The sequence below is a fragment of the Dendrobium catenatum genome, unplaced genomic scaffold, assembly GCF_001605985.2.
Source record: "Dendrobium catenatum unplaced genomic scaffold, ASM160598v2 fragScaff_scaffold_1260, whole genome shotgun sequence".
Lineage (NCBI taxonomy): Eukaryota > Viridiplantae > Streptophyta > Magnoliopsida > Asparagales > Orchidaceae > Dendrobium > Dendrobium catenatum.
In genome coordinates this window covers 72,541-99,132 of record NW_021319722.1, presented here as the reverse complement: position 1 = coordinate 99,132, position 26,592 = coordinate 72,541, and the positions used below count along the sequence as shown (strand labels likewise).

Sequence of the window (26,592 nt, the reverse complement as noted above, 5' to 3'; positions counted from 1 at the left end):
CGGAATCCGGGATTTAGAGCGAATGGCGGAATTTTTCGTCCACGGAGGATTTCGTTTGCCGTGAGATTTGGATTTCGGATTTCGCCCAAATCCGGCCTTAAATCCGCCTAAATCCGCATACCAAACAGCCCCTAGAAGTCTGCAGCAATGGCGGTGTGCTCATCTGGTTCCGAACCTTCGGGATCTATTGGGAAGGGGTGGATCGTGCACAGCCTTCTCATCGGAGCGGCGGTCGCCGCGGCGGCGGTGGCGGCTCACGGAGGCTTTTTCCGCCGGCTTCTATGGCGGGGCGGTTACCGGAGCCGCGTAGTCGGAATCATTCCTGCGAGGTTCGCATCATCGAGATTCCAGGGAAAGCCCCTTGTTCACATACTTGGAAAGCCAATGATCCAGGTCTGACGTTTGCCCCTCTACCTTTTTCAATCTTTGCAATCGCTATTCAGTTTCAAAAAACTGTGAAACTATAATTTTTGATTAACTCCTGTGAAATGTCTTATTGTGGAAAAGGCATTTGATTTTTTTACTTACTTAGATCTTCTTGAAATTTTTGACTGGCAGGCCTTTTGCGAACCTTAAAGCTGTGATTTTTGAGGAAATGCTGATTTTATAATTTGTAGAAGGTGATGAGGAGAGTTATAAGAGTCTACTTTGTCACGACTGATAGGAAGGTGAAATAACCAGTGTCTGCAACAGTGAGCTCATTAGCACCAATTAAGTAGAAGGATGCACTGTAGCTCTAGGAGAAAAACAGCTTTCGTAGGAGAGAGTAACATTTGGTTGTTGGAAATGCTTTGCGCATTGGTGAAATTAGTATTAATACCAGTGGGGAGTGAAAAAAGATTATATAAACTGCCAGTTCTAAGTAGTATTTTTGGCCGGTACATACCTAGTTAGCTGAACTTACGTTACATTTTTGTCACAGAGGACATGGGAGAGAGCAAAGATGGCTTCTACTTTGGACCATGTTGGTAAGTCGATGTTATTGATTGAATTGATTTTTTTTATTCATTATTAGTTAATTTCTGTTCTTCAAGTAGCTCCAACCACCACCTTTTCCGTTGATAATCTTCAAAAGCAAAAATTTAGGGAACTGTACATAAGGCCTTATGGTTGGCCACAAAATTTTCTTTTTTTTTTTTTTTTTTTTCAAATTTTGAATCTGGTTACTAAATGGATTTGATTATTGCTGTTTTGAATGTGTTATTAAAATAATGGATTTCAACATTAACACTTTTGAGGAATATGGTGCATTGTTTTAGTAAACAAATTCAAAGTGGTAATAACTAAATCCAATATTCTAGTAACCATATCAAAAGCAATAATAACCAAATTTATAATTTCGATTAAAAGTTTATTTTTTATCGATGGACTAGAGAAAAATTATGATAAACAATATGATCTTATAACAATTCTTCCAACATTTTAAAGTTGAGAAAGTCCAAGGGCTGAAGTTAAACTACTATCTAGAGTATGAAATGTTGTCATATGCATCAAATGCATTTAAGGTGATATGGTTGCCCAATCCTCTAGGTGCTAAACACAATCTTATGCTATTGGTGGAGCAAAATGGGGCGTTCAAATGAAAATAACTTCATTACTTAGGCTTTTTTGGATGTGTTATGTTTCATTGTACTTTGCTATATATTGTGCTAGTGTGGTGGAATAAAGTGGATGACCATTTGGCAAGATTATTGTCTAAAATGTTGTAAAAGTTGTAGCTGTTTGGTGAAAAAAAAAGTAGTCAAGTTGATATGAATACTTTAATGATAGAAATAAATATTATATAAATTTTGTATTATTATGATGTGATAAATTAATCTTAATTAGTTTTTAATTAATTTAAATAAATAAAATTATTTATTTATTAAATACAACAACTAAAATTCTTAAATGTCTTTTTTTTTTGGAAGCCATATATACAAAATTTCTAACAAAATTGCTTTTTTAGCTTTTATACGATTGGACTTTTTCTCACATCAGTTCTTCCAAATGCCTTAAAATTGTATCTGTTGTTCAAGGAAGCCGAATCAAGCAGTAGAAATCTATATAAAATCGACCCATAATATTTGAATTATGAGGAATACTTTTGAATGGTTTAAAATAATAATTTTTATGCTTTAATATGTGGGAAAAATAAGAATTTTCAAGTTTCATTGCATTGCAAATTCAAAAATATTTCTAATTAGATTGTCTTAAAAAAGAGTAGTTAAACTAAAGTTTTAAGCATGGATAAATTTGCGATAATCTAATCTTTGCTAGTATATATTCCATCTTTATCTTCTCGCATGTATTATCTCCATTACTTAATCTAAAGTCCTTCAGTTCTTCCTCGATCTTATTGAACTCATTCTTTTCATTTTCAATATTTAATACTAAAACTCTTAAGTTGTAGCAGATAAAATTGATTTAAGTTATTTCCTAGTCAACATCTTTGTTTCTTCAAATCTTTATGCTTTTTTCATGTCACCTTATATTGAGTATCATCATAAAAAACTATGTCATCTCCATTAAACTAAGTATTATCAGTCCTCTCTCTAAGAAAGACAAGCATATCACCTCATGCTTTGATGCATGGCATTGGTTTAAGCACATTTTAGTTATGGTGCTCAACTTAGAGGTATGCAAGGTGCAAAGGATTTGTCTCACCTTATATTTCCTGGATGCCTAAGCGAGCATCCAACTTGCTTTTAACAACACTGAGAATAATTGATAATCCGTAATCCTCCTTGGATAGGATTGTCCTAGTCTTCCAAGTGATCAGTTTTTTTTTATTTTTTATTTGAGCATTTTAGTATGCAAGGGTGTATCACTCACTCATCACTAATCTTGGTTGAGGAATAGGCTTCCCAACCTAACTACCCAAGGCATTTAATATTCCACAAGGTTGCCCACAATCCTTTGGGTATTACTACCCAGTGAATCTTATAGGATTTAGGAGAAAAGGGGCAAAGATAATAAACTAGAGTTTACAAATTATGTTGGGATAAATAATGTCTTAACAAATTACTACTTGAAATCGACTAAAATTGGAAGAGCATTACCAATGTGAAGCCAATGTGCTGATTGGAAAAACATCTTATCTTCAGTTCCATTAAATTCTCCTCCTTCCCTTTGATTCTTCCTTGCAAATATTTTTGATTCCTTGCTGTTTTTCCGTGAAAATAGTGGGTAATATTAGTGTTTTATTGTTTCCTGTGATGAGAACTGCAGTTGTATTGCGTTGGAAGTAATTACAGAAGATGAAAACTGAATTATGGAGCTGCTGTTTTCCTCTATAGGGGAGGTGGTATAGGAACCACAGCTGTAGATTTAAAGATGCAGTTCACTAGTATAGCTTCAATGGCTTACAAGTGGCAGGTTTTCTCCTGGACAACAACAGAAGATGTATGGCGACTGCAGGAATAAAAAAATCAGAGGACTAAGTATGGCTGAAGAAAAGTGTGGAGGAAAAATTGGATTTACAAGCTTTATTCACTCTTAAAATTATAAAATAGTCTTTTATTCCCTATTTATAGAAGTAGGATAGGGATTGCTAACTTTAAATCAAAATTTATATATAATGGATAAGAATGCATAAAAATAATTCATTTTTCTAATTAAAGGCACTAATCCAAAATTTAAGACGGGAAATGTGGAACTAACTTTTGCATTCAAAGAAATAACTGCGAAGTTTTCTAAATTTTAGGGATTGATTCTAATTTATAGGAATGGATAAATATCACATAGATGTTGGCATTCAAATAATATTTTTTCCATTCCTCTATCTTTGATGGACTCAAACATGGGTTGTTTAGGCTGATTTTTCTCATTTAGAAGCCTTCCTTGATACATCAAAATTAAAGCTCAACTGCTCAAGTTGAAAAATGAAAGCTCAAGTTGAAACATGGGTTCATTGTGGATTAGAAGAGGACTTGTGGATCTTTTAAAGTGTGCTAGAGATCCTCCTGGATCAATTGAGAACTCTCTATGTAAAGCTAAATATGTCATGGCACAAGAAACAATGGAGGAAAATTGAGAAGGTAATTTAATTTGCGTACACCTATTGATGTTGACATCCGACGGTGAACGCTTACCCTGAGGAAGAGACGAAGATCAACGACCGAGATCATTCCAATTTATCTTAATTTACTAATTGTATTTTTTATGTATTTTTTATTTTTACCCTCACTTGAGGGAGTAGTCCTATGTAAGCTCTAGGGGCATGTTTGCCTTTTTTGAGTTTCTTTTATTTCAAGGCCTATATATAGAGGCCATTGCTATTGTATTATGATGATGGATTATTAATAAAAAAACTTTATGCACTCTTGTACTTTGGGGAGAACTTTGGTGAGATCCCTATGTGAGGGAAGCTTGGTATCCACCAGTAGCAGGAAGTGTCCGGGCTTGTGGTTTGAAGTCCCTGGGTGATGCATTCAGTTCTTCATGATCATGTTTTTTTATGTTATTGTAATTTTTGAATTTTATTTTTTGTTTACCCAGTGATGGAAGGCAACCGATGATCATGTGTGGTTTAGGTGCTCATTGGACATGTTTTCCTTTGGTGTACTAGCTTCTTTGTGTGCTCGTGTTTGGGCTGACTTGGGTTTATTGGGGGCGATTGAGCTGTTGCTTTTCCTTGGCTGTTCGATTCCTGCTCCCTGGCTTTCTCGGTTTCCCTTGCTTTGGCTGTTCGGTTCCTGCTCCCTGGCTTTCCCGGTTTCCCTTGCTTTGGCTGTTCAGTTCCTACTGCTGTCCCTTGGTTTTCCCATTTTTTTGGCTATTCGGGTGGGGGTTCTTTTGTGCATTTAATGCTGCCTTTTTCTTCCCCTTTTTGATTGATTGTGGGGGGCGGCTGTTGATGGCTGTTGGCCTCATTTTCTTTCCCATTTATAGGGGAGTTTTGGTCTGTTGTGGGAAATTTTTTGGAAGTGAAAACAAAGTCAAAACCTGAGGGTTTCTTCTCTAGTTTCAGAGCTATTTCTTCACTTATTGTTTCTTCTTCCAATTCTTCTAACCCTTTCTTCTCTTCACAAGTTTCCGCCCAATTGTATCATTCTTCTAAAATTGAGAGTGGTGTTGGATGGTAAGTTTTTTTTGGATTTGCCGGAGTTGTGACAGACGTTGGATTGGATCAAAGTCGCTGTAGTGGACCATTGGTTTGCATGTCCTTGAGCATTCTATTTACCTAATTTATCATTACATGAGAGGTGACTACTAGCTGGTTGTTCTAAGGGTATTTTTTTTAGTTTTCTTTCCTCTAAAAAAATAATTTCAGCTTGATTAATGTTATATGGTGATTTGCTTACTAAAGTTTGGATTGAGTCGTGTTCTTCTTTCTTTTGTGTTCTCCATCAGGCTTAAATCTTTTTAGTTCCCTCTACTGGGTGAGGGCAGTGTAGCACCCATCAGCCACAGGAAGCATCCGGGCTCATGGTTTATCTTTCTTTCTCTAAACCCTCCGTCTCCTTCTTCATTGATCGTCAGCCCAACTCCTCTCCTAGCTGCTAGCCCAAAAACCCCACTTCCCCCTCCATCCCCCATCGATCGTCCACCCTTCCCTCTCCAAACCGCCACCAACCACTCACCTCTCCTCCCCCCTCTTGCTTGAGCCATCTCCCTCCCTAATCCCACTTCCCTCATAAAGCCTCCTCTTTCCTTAGTTAGATTATCATTAATTTGGAAAGGAATTTAAATTCAAATTAATCCAATTTGAATTTCAATTCCTTCCTAATTAATTACTTTAATTTTGGAAGCTTTCCTCATCTTATTAATTAATCAAATCTAAAATTGATTGGTTAATTAATCCCTAACCCAAATACATTGAACCTAGACATCCCTTCCCTCCTCTCTCTCTAGGTCGGCCCCTCCCCCCTTTCTCTTGATTGGAGCCAATCTCACTTTGATAACATACTTTCCTAAAATATTCTAGATAATTTTGGAAACAGAATCAATCTGATTTGAATTCCAATTTAAATTCAAATTTAAAAAATTTTCCTAAAATATATAGTGTTAAATTAGGAAATCCCTTAAATCAATCCAAATCAATTTCCAATTAAATTGAATTATCTCTCTTTCTAAAATTGAAATCTAATTTAGGAGAGCATTAACTCCACTAATCCACTCCCCAAACCCATGCTTGCCGCTGGTTTTTTCCCCCTTCCCCCCTTTTCTCTCCTCTCCCTCTCTCCATTAATTCCCCTTCCCCTTTGGAATTAAATTTAATTTCAAATTCCAAATCTCTCCAAATTAAAATTTGAAAACTTAAATCCAGATTTTAAGTGGCTAGCCCCTCCCGTTTCACATCAGTTTGGTATTAGAACATGGTTGTGCAAACCAGGATGCGTACTTGACGGAGTCGAGCTTTCTCCCACCTTGGGAGAATGATGCGAACATTCGACGGTGAACGCTTATCTGAGGAAGAGACGAAGATCAACAATCAATATCATTCCACTTTATCTTAACTACTAATTGCATTTTTTTTATACATTTTTCATTTTTACCCTCACTTGAGGGAATAGTCCTATGTAAGCCCTATCTTTTTTGAGTTTTTTTTTTTTAAATTTCATGGCCTATATATAGAGTCCCTTGCTATTGTATTAAGATGATTGATTATTAACAAAAAAACTTTCTACACTCGTGTTCTTTGGGAAGAATTTTGGTGAGATCCCTATGTGAGGGAAGCTTAGTATCCACCAGCCGCAGGAAGTATTCGGGCTTGTGGTTTGAAGTCCCTTGGTGAGGGAAGCGTAACACCCATCAGCCGCAGGAAGTGTTCGGGCTCATGGTTTGTCTTTCTTTCTCTAAACTCCCCGTCTCCTTCTCCATTGATTGCCAACCCAACTCCCTCTCCTAGTCGTCAGCCCAAAAATATCATTTCCCCCTCCGTCCCCCACCGAACGACCACCCTTCCCTCTCCAAAACGCCACCAACCACTCACCTCTCCTCCTCCTTCTTGGCCGATAGCCACCATACCTAGCTCAACCGCCGGCCATCTCCCTCCCTAATCCCACTTCCCTCCAAAAACCTTCTCTTTCCTTAATTATATTATCATTAATTTGGAAAGAAATTTAAATTCAAATTAATCTAATTTGAATTTCAAATCCTTCCTAATTAATTACTTTAATTTTGGAAGCTTTCCACATCCTATTAATTAATCAAATATGAAATTGATTGGTTAATTAATTCCTAACCCAAATACATTGAATCTAGACACCCCTTCTCTCCTCTCTCTCTAGGCCGACCCTTTCCCCCTTTTTTCTTGATGAGAGCCAATCTCGCTTTGATAGCCTACTTTCCTAAAATATTCTAGATAATTTTGAAAAGAGAATCAATCTGATTTGAATTCAAATTCAAATTTCAAATTCTTTTTTAAAATATCTAGTGTTAAATTAGGAAATCTCTTAAATCAATCCATATCAATTTCAAATTTAATTGGATTGATTATCTCTTTCTAAAACTGAAATCTAATTTAGGAGAGCATTAACTCCAATCCACTCCCCAAGCCCATGCTTGCCGCCGGTTTTTCCCCCCTTCCCCCCTTCTTTCTCCTATCTTTCTCTCTCTCCATTAATTCCCCTTCCCCTTTGGAATTAAATTTTAATTTTAAATTTCAAATCCCACCAAATAAAAATCTGAAAACTTAAATTCAGATTTTAAGTGGCTAGCCCCTCCCATTCTACATCACCTACCTTTTTTCACCATAGCATGTGCTCAGCCCATTTACTTTTATGCAGGAAAGTCCTTTACTCCATTCATGTTTCCATATTTGAGAAATAACTTTCCATCTATTCAACTTATAAATTAATTGTATCTTCTATAACATGCTTTCTCATTAGACATGTTCATGCATTAGACTCTCTGTCATGCAAAATAATTATATTGAGATTCTCAACTAGCAAAAGTCATTGAAATGGAGGTTGAAGTGTTGGTTGACTAATTCAATTCATTGTTGCCAGTGAGCCTTTGTTTGGCAAAGTAATAATATAAATAACACTTGTTATGTTGATGAATAACATTTTCCATTAAAACTTAAGCATTGATGCTTTGGCTCAGCGCATTGTTTGTATATGAAACACAAGCTCATAGTAAGTGTGCTTGCGCATTGATTCACCCCATTGAGTTGTAGTGTTTTGCGCTCGAACTTGTAATAGGGCACATAAATGATTAGGCGCAATCATTTAATTCTTTCCACTTTTTTGTAGTCATTGATTCATTGCTTATTGGTTCTCCGTTATCACCCGCTGAAGCTAGTCAATTCTTGGTGTATCTTTTCTTCATGCTCACTCCTCTAGTAGTTCTTATATATATTTTCACCGGTTCTTATTGTTGACACTTGACACTAGTAATTACTCAGTAACAATGTTCTTCTTGTGCCTTATCTTAACAAACTCTTGTTTCATGCAGCCTCCACCTCTTGATCTCTAACTAGTAACTCAATGCTTATATCAATTCTTATATCACTAGTCAACCAACACTTCAACCTCCATTTCAATGAACTTTTGAATAGCTAAAAATTATTGTTTTTTAATGTATCATTAAATTGGTTAGTAAATTATTAACCTATGTGTTTAAGTTTGATTATTGAATAATTATTGTATGCACATGTTATGCATATACAATATACAAATGAAACTTGAAGTTATAAAAAGCACTGCTTCGCTTTATGCTTTGTGCAATGAAGTATGGACTATTGGGCTTCGCATTGCTCTTAACATTTTGAAATTATTATAGACATATTGGTGCAAGTACTGTAGACATATTGTTCACCATAACATTGCTTGGCGGATCACACCATAACTTTGATTTACCTGTTATTCTATTGGAATGAAGGCCAAGCATGATTCTTGTCAGATATATTGTTTCTATGTTGGCATTCTTGTAATAAATAGATGCTTTATAAAGAGCATTAAAACTGCGGCCAAAAGGCGGGTTGTTTGTGGAGAATTTTTGTGTTTATGTACCTCCTGTGGTTGACACATTGAGTATTGAAAGTTTTATGTATGTTTTGTATTGTATGACCTTAACCTTTGATAACGTAATTTTTTTTCCTCCACAACATCAATGTTAATTTAATATGCATTTTTGAAGGTAAGGAATTTATCAGAATGCTTCAATGAAGTGCCTACAACAAAAACAACAACATCAAGACTTATCCCACTATGTGGGGTTGGCTACATGAATCCTTTTTCTCCATTGTGTCTCGTTAAAAGTCAAATTCTTGTTTAAATCTATTAAAAAAAAGAGATCATTTCTAATATTTTGAAATTATTTTCTCTTTTTATGTGCCTTTTCACTTATTTTCATGTTACTATTTTCTTCTACTAGTTGTTGCGACTGATGATGAAACAATTGCAAAATGCTGTCGTGGTTTTGGAGCTGATGTGGTAATGACTTCTGAAGCTTGCAAGAATGGTACTTTATCTATAGTCTTGTGAATTGATTATGGGAAAGGTGGTAAAATTGTAACAAACTTCGCTATAAATGCAGGAACTGAACGCTGCAATGAAGCTCTAGAAAAACTTGGTAAAGATTATGATGTTGTTGTCAATATACAAGGAGATGAACCTCTTATTGATCCGGAGATAATTGATGGCATTGTGAAGTCCTTGCAGGTGGTGAATTCATTAATTGAACTCATTATTTGATTGCTCTGTCTGCTGTAAAGACCTTGTGGTCTTTGACTTTTACCAATCATGTAATTTAATGACAATTTTCTAAGGAAAATTGATGCATGACATAGTTATGCAACTTGTCATAAACCATACTGTTTGGACACGTCATCAATGAATTGACTTTAATGAAAAACCCATAATGATTTATTTTGATTGCTCTTTGATGCATTTTCTTATTATACTTTCTTTGGATGATGGGAACATCTTTTTAAACAAGGGGTTTCTTGTGCTTTGTAAACATTATTGATGATTAATATAGACAATTGCTAGTGAGCTCGCCTCTTCTCATTTTGATTCTTCCTCTTCTATTAGCTTCCTTTTACCTAGCTGCCCCCCCCCCTCTCTCTCTCTCTCTCTCTCTCCATATAATTTGGTATTTGCACATCAAGTCTTGAATTTTCTTTTCTGGATGACGCCCAACCTTCCACTAATTTTTGATTCTATTGCTTTTTCTTTTTAACTTAAAATTCTCAACTACATGAAAATAATACATAATTAGTCTAAAACCTAAAAATGCTCATATGTTTCCCCAAATATCTAATTATTCATGCATGCAACCCACCATAGTTGAAACACTTCTCCTATTGTTTATGGTCATTCGCCTCATTTTTTATTTTCCTTATTTTTCAGCTTTCTACTTCAATATTTTCTTTTGTGGCATCATCTTCCTTTGCACAAATTGAGTCTTAGCCTCATTTATTATTCCTCTTTTGCCTATTTTGCACTTGCCGTTCCTTTGTACCAAATGAGTCTTTGCCTCTCCTATTACTCCTCTTTTGCCTAGTTTTGCATTTGCTATTTTTGTTAAGGGGTCTTCGCTAGTATAGAAGAGGATAAGGGGATGGAGCAGAGGATAAGGGGATGGAGTTGCATGCTAAGGAGTCTTTACTATCTTGTGCTTCTTCTAGCTGACTTGCTCTTCTAACTATCCAATCCTTCATACCCTTGTCAATATGAAATCCTAGGAGGTAGTTGGCTTGCTAAATTTTTGTTGTCCTTTTGACATTTAGATTTGCCTGAATTGGTGTGGTTGTCGTCCATGAATGATTTTTGTTTAGTAGTTGGCTACGTAGATGAGTAATTCGTGAATGCCTCTATGTGGTCAGACACAAACTTGAACACTAACAGAAAAACTAAATTTGGGCTCGAACCAAGCTTTAACAATTGATAATAAATTAGTTCAAGTATGAACAAGCACCTACCGAGTTTGGCTCATTTCGTTTTTGTAGCTCTATTTAGAAGTGAAAAATAGTGTGTTATTGACAAATTGGAGTTCATCTTACCCTTTAGTTTAATCGTAAAATATGTGTGCTACAGCCTGTGTACTGAGGTAATTGAAGCCCTCAAGCATGGCTTGAACGTGGATGCATACCTGTTGAGTTTATTGGCCTTATAATAAGGAGAGAGATACAACTATGAAGTATACCAAGTGATGGGGACATCGACAAGAGGTTTCAACGTGTTTATTAGAGGCGACACAGGAGATCGATGGCCATGATGGAGAGTCTTTACTTTTGATGCATTTTTTTGTATTAGCATTTTATGTATTAATCATTTTATTTCAGTTTTTCCGTTTTTTCCCTTATGGGTAGTAAGGAGAGAGATACAACTATGAAGTATACCAAGTGATGGGGACATCGACAAGAGGTTTCAACGTGTTTATTAGAGGCGACACAGGAGATCGATGGCCATGATGGAGAGTCTTTACTTTTGATGCATTTTATGTATTAATCATTTTATTTCAGTTTTTCCGTTTTTGCCCTTATTGGGTAGTTGGTCGCTATTGTAGCCCAAGGGGCATTCTAATCTTTTGTTTTATTTGTCATTTTGAGGCCTATATATATATGGCCATCTTTTTATGTATGAGTTGGCTGATGAATGAAAATTTCTTTCCGTTGAGATCTCTTTGTGAGTTCGTGAGATTTCCCAAGATCTCTTTGTGAGTTCTTGAGGAGATAGTATTGTGGATCTCTTTGTGAGTTCTTGTGGAAGTGGTGTTCAAGGTTTGTAGTTTGATAAATTTCTTTTTCCCTCTCCAATCCCTCCTTCCCCTGCTTACCCGAAAATTCCCCTTTTCTTCTCAATTCCCCACCGCCTCACGAGCTCCACCGCCGGCCTCCCTTGGCTGGCCTAGCCACCGGCGGCCCTCCCAGCACCCAAGCCGCCAGCCTCCCCGCCACACCGCTCCCATGACCGCCCCATAGCAGCCTGCCGGCCAACCTGTCTTCATAAATTGAAATTCAATTTCAAAAGCCTCAAATTCTTTCTTAATCTACATCTTGCTCACTTATGAAAGTTGCCTTCTTTATTTTCTTCAATTACCTGTTAAATTCCAACGTATCCATAGGCTCAAACCATTTAGGAAACTTTCCTAGTAGAGCAAATCTGAAAATCAAATTTCAGATTTGATACCACCGTGATTTATTCTCTAGAGGGCCCACTTAATTAATATTAATTGCTCTCTCAGCTCTCCCTAGGGCCGGCCCTCTCCATGCTCTTTTTTCTCTCCCAAATTAACTCCAAATCCCCACTAAATCAGCCCCAAATCCCTCCCCATATGGTCGGCCACCCCTCTATTATTTCTCTCTCCAATTGCCACCTAATCACCACTTAATACCTCATTAATGCCTTTCCCTCTCAGATTTCAATTTCAAATTTCAAAATCTGAATTTGAAATTAAATCTTTCCTTCTTTCTTATTAAAAATCTGAAAATAAACTTCAAATTTATTCCTTCCACAAAATAGCTTCACCCTCTCCCCTCTCCCTCCCAAACCGTGGTCACATCTCCTCCCAAGCCCACGGCCCAACCTCTCCCCTCTCCACCCCTCTTCTCTCTTGGATTTTTCATCTCGTGCTCCCCTCATCTTCATGCTTACAGTGCATGACCGATCCTGAAGTCGACCACGGCTTCGCGTATAACGAGCAAGGGGAGATCAACATCTTTCTTCCCCCTTCTACGAACACGACATCACCGTTGAATGCTACGTCAACCGGATCGTGTATTGCCTTGCCCACACCATTGAGCTTCAACGACCAAGGACCCCGTGGTCCCTCACCGAAAGATACGTGCCACCTCCACCTCCGGCTACCTTCCCAACAACGACGTTCCTCGGCTCGTCCGTCCTAGTGCTTATTCATTTCTAGTGTGGAAGATCTTTCTCCGCTCAACCTATCTTTGTAGGGAAGAGAGTAGATCCTCAAAGGTGAACATCTCATTATTAACTTTTGGATTTGTGTTATAAGCTTTTACATTACTTCACCTTTATATTTGATTGAGAGTGTCTTGGTTAATCTTCACGCAATTCTTTGCCTAAGCAAGTAGAAGACTGAGACTTCTTGTAACCTACTTTGAGTTGACGCATAATTTTATAAAGGTTAAATTTCTATTAAATTCTCTTGATAATCTTGTGTAACTCCAAGCATGTATCACATCACCAAGTTTTTTGGAAACTCATGCCAACTCTAAGAAGTTGATTGTATTCTGCTAACAATGATGCCAATAGAAATTCACGAAGAAAAGATATGTGCTTAAATGATAAATTTAACATTTTGAAGCTATAAAATTTCCTTTTTTTAGAAATAACATTTTAGTATATAAAACTAAAAAAAAATAAAATAAAATTAGTATATAAAACTTTATTTTGTAGTTCTTATTAACTGTTTACCTTTATTGTTAGTAAACTGCTTCTAGTTCCTTGTCCTTTTTACTTGACATTGGCATTTCACTTTTATCCTTTATGCTTGATGATTTTGATACAATGCTTTGCTTGGGCGCCAACATTTAGAAACTTCAGGCTACTTCAAATTTCTTTGCACTTATTACCGTACTTACATTAAACATTTCGTTTTAAAATAAATTTTGGACCACAGGAATCCCCTGATGCTGTGTTTAGCACTGCTGTAACGTCCTTAAAACCTGATGATGGGACTGATCCCAACCGAGTAAAGTGCATTGTGGACAATAATGGTTATGCAATATATTTTTCAAGGGGATTGATACCTTATAACAAGTGAGTCATTGTAAAAATATGCCAATGCCCATTTCTGTGCAGTAACAGCAGGACCTTTTCTATGAATGCATGCATTGCTCTACTTTCTTTCTTTTGTATTTCAGGTCGGGGAAAGTTAATCCGCAATTCCCTTATCTACTTCATCTTGGCATTCAGGTCTGAGTTTATAATGAATTCCTTCTTTTTCATTCAATATTTATATTTTGAGTTCTGCTGCTGTAATACAATTAAGTAATTAACTTCTGCTGTAACTTATAATATTAATATTACACATGTTGAAGTGGCGTGCAGATGCAATCATCCTTATGTGTATAGATAGTACGTAATTAGTTCTGATCTTGATTCTTTTGCATTTGACCAGAGTTTTGATGCCAAGCTTTTAAAAATCTACCCAAAGCTTGCACCTTATGTGTATAGATAGTACGTAATTAGTTCTGATCTTGATTCTTTTGCATTTGACCAGAGTTTTGATGCAAAGTTTTTAAAAATCTACCCAAAGCTTGCACCTACTCCTCTACAGTTAGAAGAAGATCTTGAGCAGCTTAAAGTTCTTGAGAATGGTTACAAGATGAAGGTAATTATGACATATCAAGCGTGATTTCTTTACATAATTTATGCAATCAATGCTATCATTTTAATCTTTTGTTTTTGTTACTGCTGAGCTGCTTCTTTTTCCTTCGGACCCTTTCCAGCTCTTAGGGCCGTGAGTTACTATCTTATAGCATGATGGGATTTTAAAATCTTCATTATGTTCATTTTAATGAAACGCCATATATTGTTTTTGGAGGAATATTCTGATATTTTATCCTAATATGTTCATCTTGACGTTCCTTTTTTTTTTTTTTTAATATCTAGAGGTTCCTTCTCATTACGTTATTTCCACTATGCAATTTACGAATGATAATGAAATCAGTGCAGTTTTGATACATTTGAAGGTATAAACCATGTTTTTGTTATATCAGTTAAATTCAGGATGTCTTACTCATGGCACCACGAGGAAGCCTGAAGGCTGTTTGAAATTAAAGTGATTATATTTATCCCATAGTTCTGATTGTATCCTTTATTTCTCAGAGATCAGTAGCAAGGTTGCTTGTTTTATTGTTCAGAGTTGTAAGTCTTTGAAACGTTCTGTTAGGAATTGGTAAGCACATACGAGGTTTGCTTGTGATGAAAACTATCTAATGTAGGAAGAATAATCTTGATACTAATTTGCATCTCAGTGGAGATTTCGATCTCAGTAATAAGCTCCAGCATGATCTCAAATTTAGCTTAGGCACAATTTCAGGATTAAGATTAGCAGGATGATGGAGTACTAATGAGTGATCTCTATTAATCTTCATAGACCAACTCAATAGAAGGATCAAAATTTTGAATTAATAGAGATGATGTTTAAACTTTTGGAATTGATATGGGTTTTTGAACTAGTGATCTTTAAGAAATTAATGTATGATATATGTATGATCAATCATTATGATAAGCAATTGTTTTGAATTGGATGGCACAAGAATTTCATATGCACAACCATTATATGATATATATTGATAATAATAATTACGAGTTTCATATACCTCGTTAGAATTATGAGACTCGCTGCAATGTGACTCAATGTAGTTATAACATTGATAAGAATAAGAACTTGATCATATGTGTAATCATGAGAGTTACATGGCACATGGTTGTATGATTTCTTAATTGCTTCATGTAGCACCTTCCAGCAATATTTTGACCAATCATCATTTCACAATGATATAGGACATTCATCTGAATGTCTGTGTTGGAGAAATCTTGTCATCTTCAACAAATTGAGATATTTTGTGATCGAGCATGACATAGAAAATAATATATTATCCTGAAGGGCAAAAATATTATTTCTTCATGAACTTAATAACAAAATCATAATTATAATTTTAACATAGATTTTTCCCAATTCAATATTTGATTGAATAGGGTTTATTTTATTATGGGATACAGATACCTCATAGGGGCAAGTCCCTATGGTTAATTACACATTTGTTATTAAGAACACTTTTAATTAAACTAATTATTTTTTTGTGTCATTAAAATATTATCAGATATTTTCATTTTGAAATTTATAAAATTCTTGTTCAAAGATTTGGTCTTTGAGAATTTCAAAGTAGGAATGATCAACTTGAAATCATATTTTTAAGAATGGATGCCAAATGAATGAAATGTAGGAGTACTTGATTCTGAGGTAACTAAGAGGTACTCAAACTATCATATATTGAACTTTATATTTTAATATCAAATTTTTATTTAAATTGATCATTTTAATTTAAAATGTTGGGGCTTATAATATTGGAGGAAATGTCTAGAAGATGAGGGCTTATGAAAGGGCTAAAGTCAACAACAGTCTTGAGATCCTAAAACTAAGGTGAGGACTATTGAGGGGGATAATGCGTCGAACCTAAGTCTAATGGAGTGTACGAGACTCACAAACTACACCTCAAATGAGGCATAGTCAACCTGACTTTTGGATTTACAACTTTTCCTAGAAAGGGTTATCATCTAAACATACCTAGTCGCTTTTAAAACTATGTAGTCCAGTCTCAATGCATATGAAGAGTAGGGAAGACTTTTTCATCTAAAGGATAAGACTTGCAGTTTAGCTTTTAGGTCACGATACCTAAACATGTGGGTATGCAAAATGCTGACTCATAAAAATGTAGATTTTTTTTTGTTCCTTAGGTGAAGGTTTTTCTACTTGTGATATACTGACTATGCATGATCATTTTACATTTTGAAAAAAGTTGGCTCATTAAATGAGCCATGCAAATTTTTGTTTTATTTAAAAAATGGTGATTCCTATGGTTGATTTTAGATTGCTTATATGTTAAGTGGTAGAAAAATTAGTTTTATCCTAAGAGCCTACCGCATAACACAAGTCTAAGACACCTCCAAGCAAAACAAGAGAAAAAACTAATGCTTGTTATTATACAACCTAATAATAATTACAGGCTCTGCTTGTGAGGTCTTCAAGCTTTGACTTTTAAGTGGGTCTTGGGCTTCACCTATGGCAAGTTTATCCTTTTGATCCACCTCTCCTATAACTATATCTCACATGCTTATACATCATAAGTCTATTAAATACATTTTTAAAATATAAAAGACTAAAATCTTCAAAATAAAAGGCGATTAGAGGCAATTTATATTATAAAAAATGCTTATCCTGGCATTTAAAGTGCAAAGCCCTACTTATATCATATTGGTCATGCCTCCTTGGGGGGTTTTAAGTAGCGCATGCAAGTAAACATTATTATATTAATCATGTCTTATTGCACTCCTCTTGGATACACTCCCACCTATAGAAAAGCAAGTATATCTTTATCTTATGCGGTTAAGGGGAGTGGTGCCCATAACATAAATAATATAATAAGCAGTCACACAACAACATAAACTGCATGCACATAAAAAGAAAAATTCTAATCCTAGCATGCCTAGGAGCTGCGCATCTAAGTATGTGTCGACTGTGTGGTATATTACTATGTTACACTACAAGTGGTGCCTTATTTTTTTAAGGAATAAAGATGTTTCTATCAGAGAAACTTAGGTGATTTTTAGTAATTTTGATGTTCTCTTAGTGCTTGAATAAGAGAGAAGTGTTCACCTAATAGGGTAATGTAGACATGCATGCCTGAGGTTTTGACTTAGGACTTTGTGAAATTCATCTAGTATGGTAAGATGAATTTCAACAGATGGATGATTCCTAAATGGACATCTAAAGGTTATGTTTTAAATGTCATAGAAAGAGATGTTAAGTGAAGGGCTACTTAGAGTTCTGGTCTAAGGGATTGGAGAATTCTCCTAAACTTTTGAAGTTAAGAAGAGGGTTATTCTCTTACAACTTTGAGGTTGAAAGAAAAAGAGAGGAAAACTATAGCTTTTAAGCTGAGGTTAGAATCGTCTAAGGCTTTTGGAGCCCATGAAAGTGAGGGAAGACTTGTAAATTTGAGGCCATAAATAAAGAAGCAATCACTAAATTTTGTGTTCAATGATAGAAGTTCAGTTTGCTAAAAATGAATAGAGCAAACATAAGAGAATGATATGTAGATTTGGACTAAAAATCAAGAGAAGTTCTTTAAACTTTTGGGTGTTTAAAGATGGGAACCCATTCACCTAACTTAGATTAGAAGAATGAAGGAGAGATATGATTTATATTCCTATATTTGATGTGGAGTTATTTGCTGATTTTGGTTCAACAAAATAAATGATTTTGTTGTAGGTTTGATTCACCAACATGGGTTAAATGAATGTATGAATTTCCTACAACTTTTGAGTTGTAGAAAAAGAGAAGAAATATGCAACTTATAGGTTATAGATTGGATGGTGAATAATTGAATTTTGTTTACAATGAAACGTGATTATTTATCAAACTTGTGTTATATAAAATAGGGAAGGTGACGTGTAGATTTGGATTACAAGTCACGATGAATTTCTTTAAATTTTTAGGTGTTCAAAGAGGGGAGTTCATTCTTTCAACTTGGATTAGAGGGATGAAAGTAAGATAGGATTTTAATTCCTATGATTTACTAATGTTTTCTCAAACTCTCTAAAAGTCATTTGGAGGCTTTTGTATGAGTTTAGGAAAGCATCAAGCAAGTATGTTGGAGGATTTCCTATGGCTTTTAGGCTGAGGAAAGTTGGAGAACTTCATACAATTTTAGCTTCTAGAAAATGGAGAGAAAAATGCAACTTAGAGGTTACGAATACATGAATGCTCTTTGAACATTTGGTGTTCAAAGAGAGATGCCCATTTGCCTGATTTGAGGCTAGGCAAATGAGAGAGATTAGGACTTTGATCATATGTCTAGAGAGAATGTTCATTTATTGATTGTGTTTCAACAAATGAAAGGAGAGAAGATTGATTCCTACAGCCTTGGAAAGGATTCATATATCAATTTTGTCATGATTAGGAGATTTGGATAGTAGAAGTTCAGTCCTACAACTTCCAAGAGGTTTTAAAAATCAAATTCAGTTGTTATCTAAAGAACCTAGAAGTGTGTTTAGGTGATATGCATTTTTGGAGTTATGATCATTTCACTTCAACCTTTTAATCTGGAAGCTACATAAATAAGGTTAAATAGCTCTAAAACATGAGGGCTCGTGGGCCTTTGAGGCCCATACAACATCTCGAGTTCATCTCAAAATTGAATGACCCTATTTGATTGTCCTCCAAAAATTCAAAGATTGAGGGTGTTTCGAGTAAGTGATGATTGCTATTTGAATGCTCTAAATTTGGTGAACTCAATCATGAATTTGGTTGATTATGCATACTGTGAGGTTTACAACATAGGTCTCTTGGGACCTATGATAAACTTCAAAACAATTTGATATCATATATATTCCTATGGGATCAAACAATTTCATTATAAGTTTTCACCAAATTTTAAGGGCAATCAATTTCAACATATGTGAATTCCCCTAAATACATGTCAATTTTGTCATGATAATGGGGATTGAATAGCTCCACATGCAATTTATACATTTGAAACGTATACATGCATGTAGGAAACACACATCTAAGGCTTACTTAGAGAAAATTCCAATAAATTTTGGAATGATTTGGTGCATTGGAAGCACGAAAGTGAGTTTCCAATTTTAGGAATTTTGTAAGTTAGAGGAGGTGTTTATTTGTTATCTCCATGAGCTTTACAAAACACTTGAAATGGATTTCAATAGCTCTACTAATCCTACAATTTGCAATACAAGCCTTTGGGGATTCGTGTAAAATTCTACTGCGAATATGATAAGTATTTAAACCCAATCAAATGCATTTTGAGTATTCACCAAAGCCATGGAATATTCATAAACTTTGACAAATGCAAGCCAATATATTTGTGTGTCAAATTTGCCATAACACCTAATTTTAGGAGACATAACATAGCATGCAACATTTGGAGGGAATTTACGCCTCAACATTCGACTTGGCATTGAATAAAATCACCTAACCTAGGGTTTGATCATATATGACGGCGTTGGAAGGTAACATGATGCTACTTCATGCATTTGGAGGGGTCGGATACAAATCCAAACACCCTACGCACATCAGTGTCCCCCTCGGGCCCTCACATGAGAGCAAACAAGTGAAAATCATTGGATTTTCACTGTTTTACGTAGAGGACAGCTAACACATAGCTTTTATTTGGATTTTAGAAACTTAAACGCAGGTTTCTAAGGTGCTAAGGTTTGGGAGCGTCAATCACATATCAATGGGCATATAGGCTTAGGTTTTTCTAAGTTTGGAGGGATTTTACCTCGCTGGATCAAGTCATGTCGCAACCGAGATTCTCTCGCCTTGCAAAAAATGCGAGGTGGAAGAACAATGGAGGGAGAACTTGCTATCCAAATCGCTCCGGATTGCTGGTTTTGCTATTTGAATGCTCTCGGAAGTCATCTCCCCTATCAAGGGCTTGTTGGAATTGATGAAGAGATAGAAGCAGCTCATGTTTTCTTTAGGAAGGCTCTAGAAAGCCGAAGGGAAGAGGAACTCTGGCTACAGGTGTCATTTTACTCTTAAGATCGTACAAGAGCAGCAACCTAGCCGCTTGATCAGGCCAGATGGAGCATAGGAAGTTCCCAAATCAGTTGGTTAGGCCTCTATCTGCACACAGGAGCACTAGGAATGCTCGTTTCGATAGTGATCAAACACAGAAGAATCCTGGTCCCTGCCTCAGACGCACGTTTCTCTCGCTCGATCCGATATAGTCACGTGTGGAAGGATCCAAGCGCTCAATCCGACCTGGATGCATGTGCAGGGAGCTCCAGCTCTGATCTTTTCCTTCTTAATTTCCGCACAAACCGGGAGAAGAGGTGCTCAACTCCTCTCGGTCTCTCGGCTTCTCTCGGCCAGACGGACACAAGTGTACGAATAAGGAAGCAGGGGATTATGCACGGCTTGCTACTCCCGTCTTCTTTTTTTGCCTGGGACGGACCACACACAAATAAAAAAAGAACTGGCTGAATAGGCGTCTCCCGCTTCTCCTATACACGAAAATGGCTCTTGTCGTTGAATCCCACTAAAGCTGCCCAAATCTGCCCCGAAATGGAAAAATCACGCGACTGAACCATGCGACAGCTGCAGAATTTTAATTTTAGCAAAATCGGAGCCAATGATTTGATTTCCTTATTTGTGAATATATTTGAATTTGATCGGAAAGTCAATTGGATTCTAATTGGACTTTGGTTCAATTAATTGGGCTAAAATTGAGCCTGAATTGGACTCGATTTGGATCGATTTGAGTCAAATCGAGTCCGATTAGATCCAATCAAGTCAGTTTTTTGAAATTGAACTTGAATCGACGTCGAATTTGGTTCGACGGGATTTGATTTAGCTGATCGGGTTCGATCGAACCCAATCGGGTCCGATTCAACTCGACTGGGGTCGAGTCGACACAAAAATGCATCAACTCTTTTCTTGTCTTATTTGGACTCGCCATATTTTGTCTTGTCAGCACCCATGGTACTAGGATTATTCACGGAATCAATATGTAATATCAAATTATGCTTTATTATTATCCTTTCAAAAAATACTTCATGAAAGGTTTTTTTTTATGATTTATTCTAAGCACACTTATATTACTTTATTTTGCCATTTATTCATTTGTAAAATCTTCTTTATAAATAGAAAATGCATGTAAGAGATTATTAATGAATCATCAATGTATTTTTGCTAGGAATTGTCTCTCTCCTCAAGTTAGCCGGCCACTCACTTTCTCTCTTTTCTCTAGACCTGTTAGTATTGGACCCGACCCGAAAATTTTGGGTTTGGGTTGACCCGAACACGAAACGGGTCGGGTTCGGGTCCGGAAAATTGACCCGTTTGGAAAATCGGGTCGGGCTCGAGTTGACCAAAAACCTGAAATAGACCCGAACTGACCCGGAATAACACATAAAACCACTGCCCGGCTGCCCCGCGTGAGGTTCCGCGTCGGCGCGTCACGTTCGACCCGACCCGTGACCCGAAATTGACACCCCTACTTTTCTCTCTCACTCTGAATTTAATACATGAATTGCTTTAGTTGAATTTTATTTATGAAACTGAACCTTTTTAAGTAATCAACCTTGCTTTTCTTTCTCATTTACTGAAGGCTAAATCATTACAAGGTCTTTTAAGCCAATTCATCAGTATTTCTCATGCCATGATGAAAGTGAACTATGTGGTTGTGTTTTAGAAGTCTTAGAGGGTTGACTCAATATTCTAGGAGCTGATCCTATGTATTTAACTATATACGCAAATGCTTATATATTAATGCTGTGCTACGGGCATATATTTTCCAGCTTTTTATTGCCATTGTACATATAGTTTGTCGTGCCACATGTATTCGATACGTATCCGTGCCGTATCAGAGGCGTATCCGTATCCGACGCGTGTTCGATACAGCATGCCCATAAATAGGAGTATCGGTGCTACATAGATGTAGATGCTTGAAGGTTCAATAGATTCCTACCCATATCTAGTCGCATACCTTTATTAGTTAGATACTAAAATCTTTGTTTTGTTTGTCTGATAGTTTTCTTAGGCTTGAAATGAGGCTATAAAAGCTCCAGATGTATTTTATGGAGTTTTATAAATTTCCATCATGAATTTGAATGGTTTTGGTAAAAACCCTAAAGATAAAGTTTTATTATTTGTTGGAATGATTCCTAGAATACTAGGTGTGATTTTCCAAGAGACATTTTTCTCAATTGATTTACCCCTAAATAATCTTTCATCATATTATGATTGTATTTTCAGCAGTATAAGTCCCCTCAATTATGCTCTTGCATTGATCTTCATTATCGGTTTTCATTCCACTTCATTTCCCATTAAATCCTATGTTTTCTTCATCATAGATTAGGCTTGTCTATCCGCTATTACTCATTGGATCAAATATTGTTCCAGATATTCTAATATATATATATATATATGAAGAGAGATAAATAGGGAGGGAGATAATTAATATAATAATAAATTTATTTCAGGTGCTCATAAAATAATAAATATATTTAATACCTTAAACTTAATTGATGAAAAAATAGTCAGTTAGTTTAAAATTGAGAAAATTAATTCTTTTTTAAAAAATAAAAGTTTAGTGTTATAAAAAAATCATAGGAAATAAAGGCGAAAAAGGAAAATAAAATTATTTAAGTAATATATATTTGAAATAAAAGAGAAGAAATGACTTCACTTGAGCTATTTATGTAACATGCTTTTAAAGTCAAAATTTATTATTTAAGACATGTCTGTAAGGCTGTAAGGCACATGTGTCTGATAATTTTTTATATTTTTTTAAATTGGAGTTGTATATGGCATGTCAAGCACATGTGACAACTGCATTTGTTCAACAAGCTAGGCTTCATTATTAAGCGAAACAAAAGAATTAATAATTATGTAATTTACAAATAGGAACGTTATATATGTCAAACTAGCATTCCTCTTTCCCAAATCTTGGATTAATCCCCTGAAAACTCTGGTAATTAAATTCATCACGTCAGTTTCTTCTTTCCCTATTGATTTCATGTGTTTATCCAAATCTAAAGAAATCTCAACTAAAACTCAAATATTTGAATCTCCCTCTAATATTCTACTAATCAATCTCATCAAACCATAAAATTGGGCGTACATTGATTCTTCAGTATTACCAACAAAGCCAATCTCTCTCTCTCTCTCTCTCTCTCTCTCTCTCTCTCTCTCTCTAACACCTGCCCCCCCAAATGAAAAAAAATAGAAACATCAAAGAGAGAACATTTCTCATTCTATCCCAAATGATAAGCTCCATCACATCTTTACCTTGCATATACGCTCATGTAATCATGTACAAGAACGTGTGTGGGATAGCTTGTCCAGTTCATAAGGATATTGTTGCGAAGGTTCGATCCTCAGCTACATAATAATAAATCCCATTCAGCGAACTTTGTGGTTGAAAAAAAAAAATTATGCACGCGAGGATGCTTTCAAATATGTATCTTGTTTAATTTTCGTTTGATGTAGGATGAGCAAAGTATATGGTTCTATACTGCAGGTTATCAAGGTTGACCATGATGCTCATGGAGTAGACATTCCTGAAGATGTTGAAAAGATAGAAGCACTTATGCGAGAGAGGAATATATCATAGCGAAGGGTACTGAAAGCATGGCGCATTTGAAGGTTTTATGTATATATATCAACCAAAAGTGTTTTTTCGTATTTTTGTTTGAGGTAATCTGTTCTAAAAATGAGAATTTGACTCTTAATAGGACCGAATGAAGAAAAATGTTTCATATAGCCGATCCAGCATAGTGAGATAAAAGGCTTGATTTTGTTGTTGTTGTTGTAATCTATTCCAAAGACGCAGGAGCCTTTTGCATGGTTATTAATCAGTAATAACAGAATGATTACCAGCTGGATCGTATTCTCTGCAAGACTCCAGTCAATCATTGTAAGTTTAGGCAAAGTTCAATCTTAAATTTCCTTTTAGAGATTGATTCATGATTTTTGGGTCTTAAAATACATTAATGAATCATTTTTTTTTTCTGATTTTCTATCAATTTTTCTGGGATGGAGCTTTGTTGCATGTATTTTTCTATTGCAGGTGCAAAAGCATGTAAAAAAAAAAAAAGAAAAGAAAAAGAAAAAAAAGGCTATAAGCATATTCTTTTCATTTTTCAATGTAGTTTGATTGTTAGGCTCAACAATTCTAAGAATTTCTAAGTATTTTAGATTGATTTTTAAACATGTTGATATTTTACAAACTTGAGTTCAAAATCGAATGATTTTATCACTAACACCATACAGGAGGTACAGATTTTTTTCTTTTTCTTCCCATTTTTATTCTGAACTTCTCTTTTATTAGATAGTTTTTTTCAATGAACGTGGTTAATCACTATCATCATCATTATTGATAGCAACATCACTGGCATTGCCACTATTATGTTGTCCACTATTATGTTGTTAGTGACAATAAATATTTTCTTTGCGGTTTTGCATGTTGGTTCATGAGATGTACATTTAATTCATATGATGCCTTTAAAGTGTATAGTTTTTTAAAATATTGGATTCAAAGTTGGGTCAGTGGGATATGCTTGAATGTTACTTGAGAGGACATGCATCATAATTATGTGAGATTGGTGTGATTGACCTGAATTTGGATTTGATTCACTCGAAGAGCTATCATGATAAGGAGAAATTATTCTGTGTGGAGGCTGGATGTAAATCGTCGTCTGAAGACCAATCAGAATGCGTAGTGTCAGCGGTATCGAGCCGCAGTACTGAGCGAAGGGATGATGTGGCGCATTCTCGTTGGTCTTCGGACGGCATTCGGCGTCCGCACAGAATAATTAATCCATGGCAAGAACCCGATTGAGGCAATTGTGTGTGTGTTATTGAATGACTTTCTATAGTTGGTATATAGTGAAGCCTTCAGATTGGATGCTTTGATTGAGTACCTATGTGTAATACTAAATTATGTGCTATCGAAGGCTTGTGGATTTAATGTAATTCAAGTTGGTTTACCCTTCATTCAATTTCCTTAAGCCATAGAGTTGGATGGTTGACTTGATTTCTTTTATTCTCTTCTTATAATTTCAACTCTTTTTGCCTAATTTTTGACTACTTTTGTTGCTCCTATTTCAGATGAAATTATTAGCAAATTTCAACTCTTTTTGACTAATTTTAATTCTATCAGATTCCTTGTGTAATTTACATATGATTTCCTATATTATTTGATGTATTTTTTGATTAAATTTACATTTATTATTATTATTATTATTTTAAAGATTAGCTATTTTCCTTAAACATGTAGAAAATAACATGATCTATCATGAAGTGCATGACTAGAGCTAGGCAGGTTGCGAACAGCTAAAGAATAACTAATTACAAAAAATTAATATTTTCATTTAACAATTATCATAAACAAACTAATCATCCAATAACAACGTAGGAAAGAGCAACTAAACTTTCAATTCAAATATCTGATTATATCAAAATATAAAATATCTCAAAACATAAAATGAAAATATTACAATAGTCCATGATATATCTTTTAACATAATACATAACATAACAATAAAAATATGTTTTCTTGAAATGTTCTACGCTGGTATGTAGTAGGTCTATCAACTATTAATCCTTAACAGGTTCTTTTGAAAATCATTCTTATAAATAGAGACGAGCTAAAGTTCATTAGGTAACAAATATTTATCATAAATTCATGAAGTAAGAAAATGAAGACATTAAGCATGCAACTTTCATTTGGTAGTGCTTAAATTTTAATTCAGAAGAATTATAAATAAAATAAAATAAAATTCATGCTTTGACATTTGGATATGCATATTTTGTATAACATTCTACATGTTCAGTTTTCTTTAAACTTTTCATAACTTTTCCATTTTTCATAATTTACGTTTATATTCTTTTAGGCATATAAGCATAAAATACTTAATCATAGATTTATACATCCGTTTCGAAATTACCAGTATTTTATACTGATCAGGTACACAATCAAATTTGGCCAAACATTTCATTTCATTTACTCCAAAGTGTCCTTTACCAATTGCTCCGAGGGGCTCATTATCATTTTGCTCCGAAGAACCCTTGACCATTTGAAACTCCGGTTCATCATGCACATTCAATCATAATACTTATCATAGAAATCAAATCATTCATGAATTCATATATACTTGTCTAAATTTATTTCAGGCTCATTCTCATGTCTACATAAACTTTATTTAAAAGACATGTCACCTTATTTAACCTTACATTAATAGTCACATGGTTACAGGTTTAACATTACTATAACAATAGACATAAATATAAATTTAACATTTCATGAATAATAACCTGAATAAAATTCTAACATGTGATGGTTGAATGAATAAGAAAATTCAATAATTAAATATATGCATTATTTCATATTAATAAAAGTTTAGGAACATGAATTTAATCTAAATATAAGTA

At 35.1% G+C, this 26,592-nt stretch overlaps 1 protein-coding gene across 4 annotated transcripts; it reads left to right on the top strand.

The window, feature by feature from the left end:
- Nucleotides 1-24,170, top strand: LOC110115710 (3-deoxy-manno-octulosonate cytidylyltransferase, mitochondrial). Of its 4 annotated transcripts, XM_028699350.1 has the most exons (9): nucleotides 2-393; nucleotides 923-968; nucleotides 9,304-9,390; nucleotides 9,466-9,590; nucleotides 13,522-13,661; nucleotides 13,766-13,817; nucleotides 14,125-14,235; nucleotides 23,681-23,805; nucleotides 23,895-24,170. In XM_028699350.1, exons 1-8 carry the CDS (start codon nucleotides 148-150, stop codon nucleotides 23,771-23,773), a joined length of 900 nt encoding a protein of 299 aa, XP_028555183.1. In that variant the 5' UTR covers nucleotides 2-147; the 3' UTR covers nucleotides 23,774-23,805; nucleotides 23,895-24,170. The 4 variants fall into 4 exon arrangements, with proteins under 4 accessions (XP_028555184.1, XP_028555183.1, XP_020704684.1 ...); XM_020849025.2 differs by having other exon boundaries at nucleotides 23,681-24,170; XM_028699351.1 differs by lacking the exons at nucleotides 14,125-14,235; nucleotides 23,681-23,805; nucleotides 23,895-24,170 and adding an exon at nucleotides 14,023-14,109 and having other exon boundaries at nucleotides 1-393.
- Nucleotides 24,171-26,592: the final 2,422 nt, after the last annotated feature.

Coding starts and splice junctions, on each gene's coding strand:
- LOC110115710 (XM_028699350.1), top strand. CDS start 148: ATGGCGGTGTGCTCATCTGGTTCCGAACCTTCGGGATCTATTGGGAAG. Junction 394..922: donor TTGGAAAGCCAATGATCCAG/GTCTGACGTTTG, acceptor TTTTTGTCACAG/AGGACATGGGAGAGAGCAAA. Junction 9,591..13,521: donor GCATTGTGAAGTCCTTGCAG/GTGGTGAATTCA, acceptor TTTGGACCACAG/GAATCCCCTGATGCTGTGTT.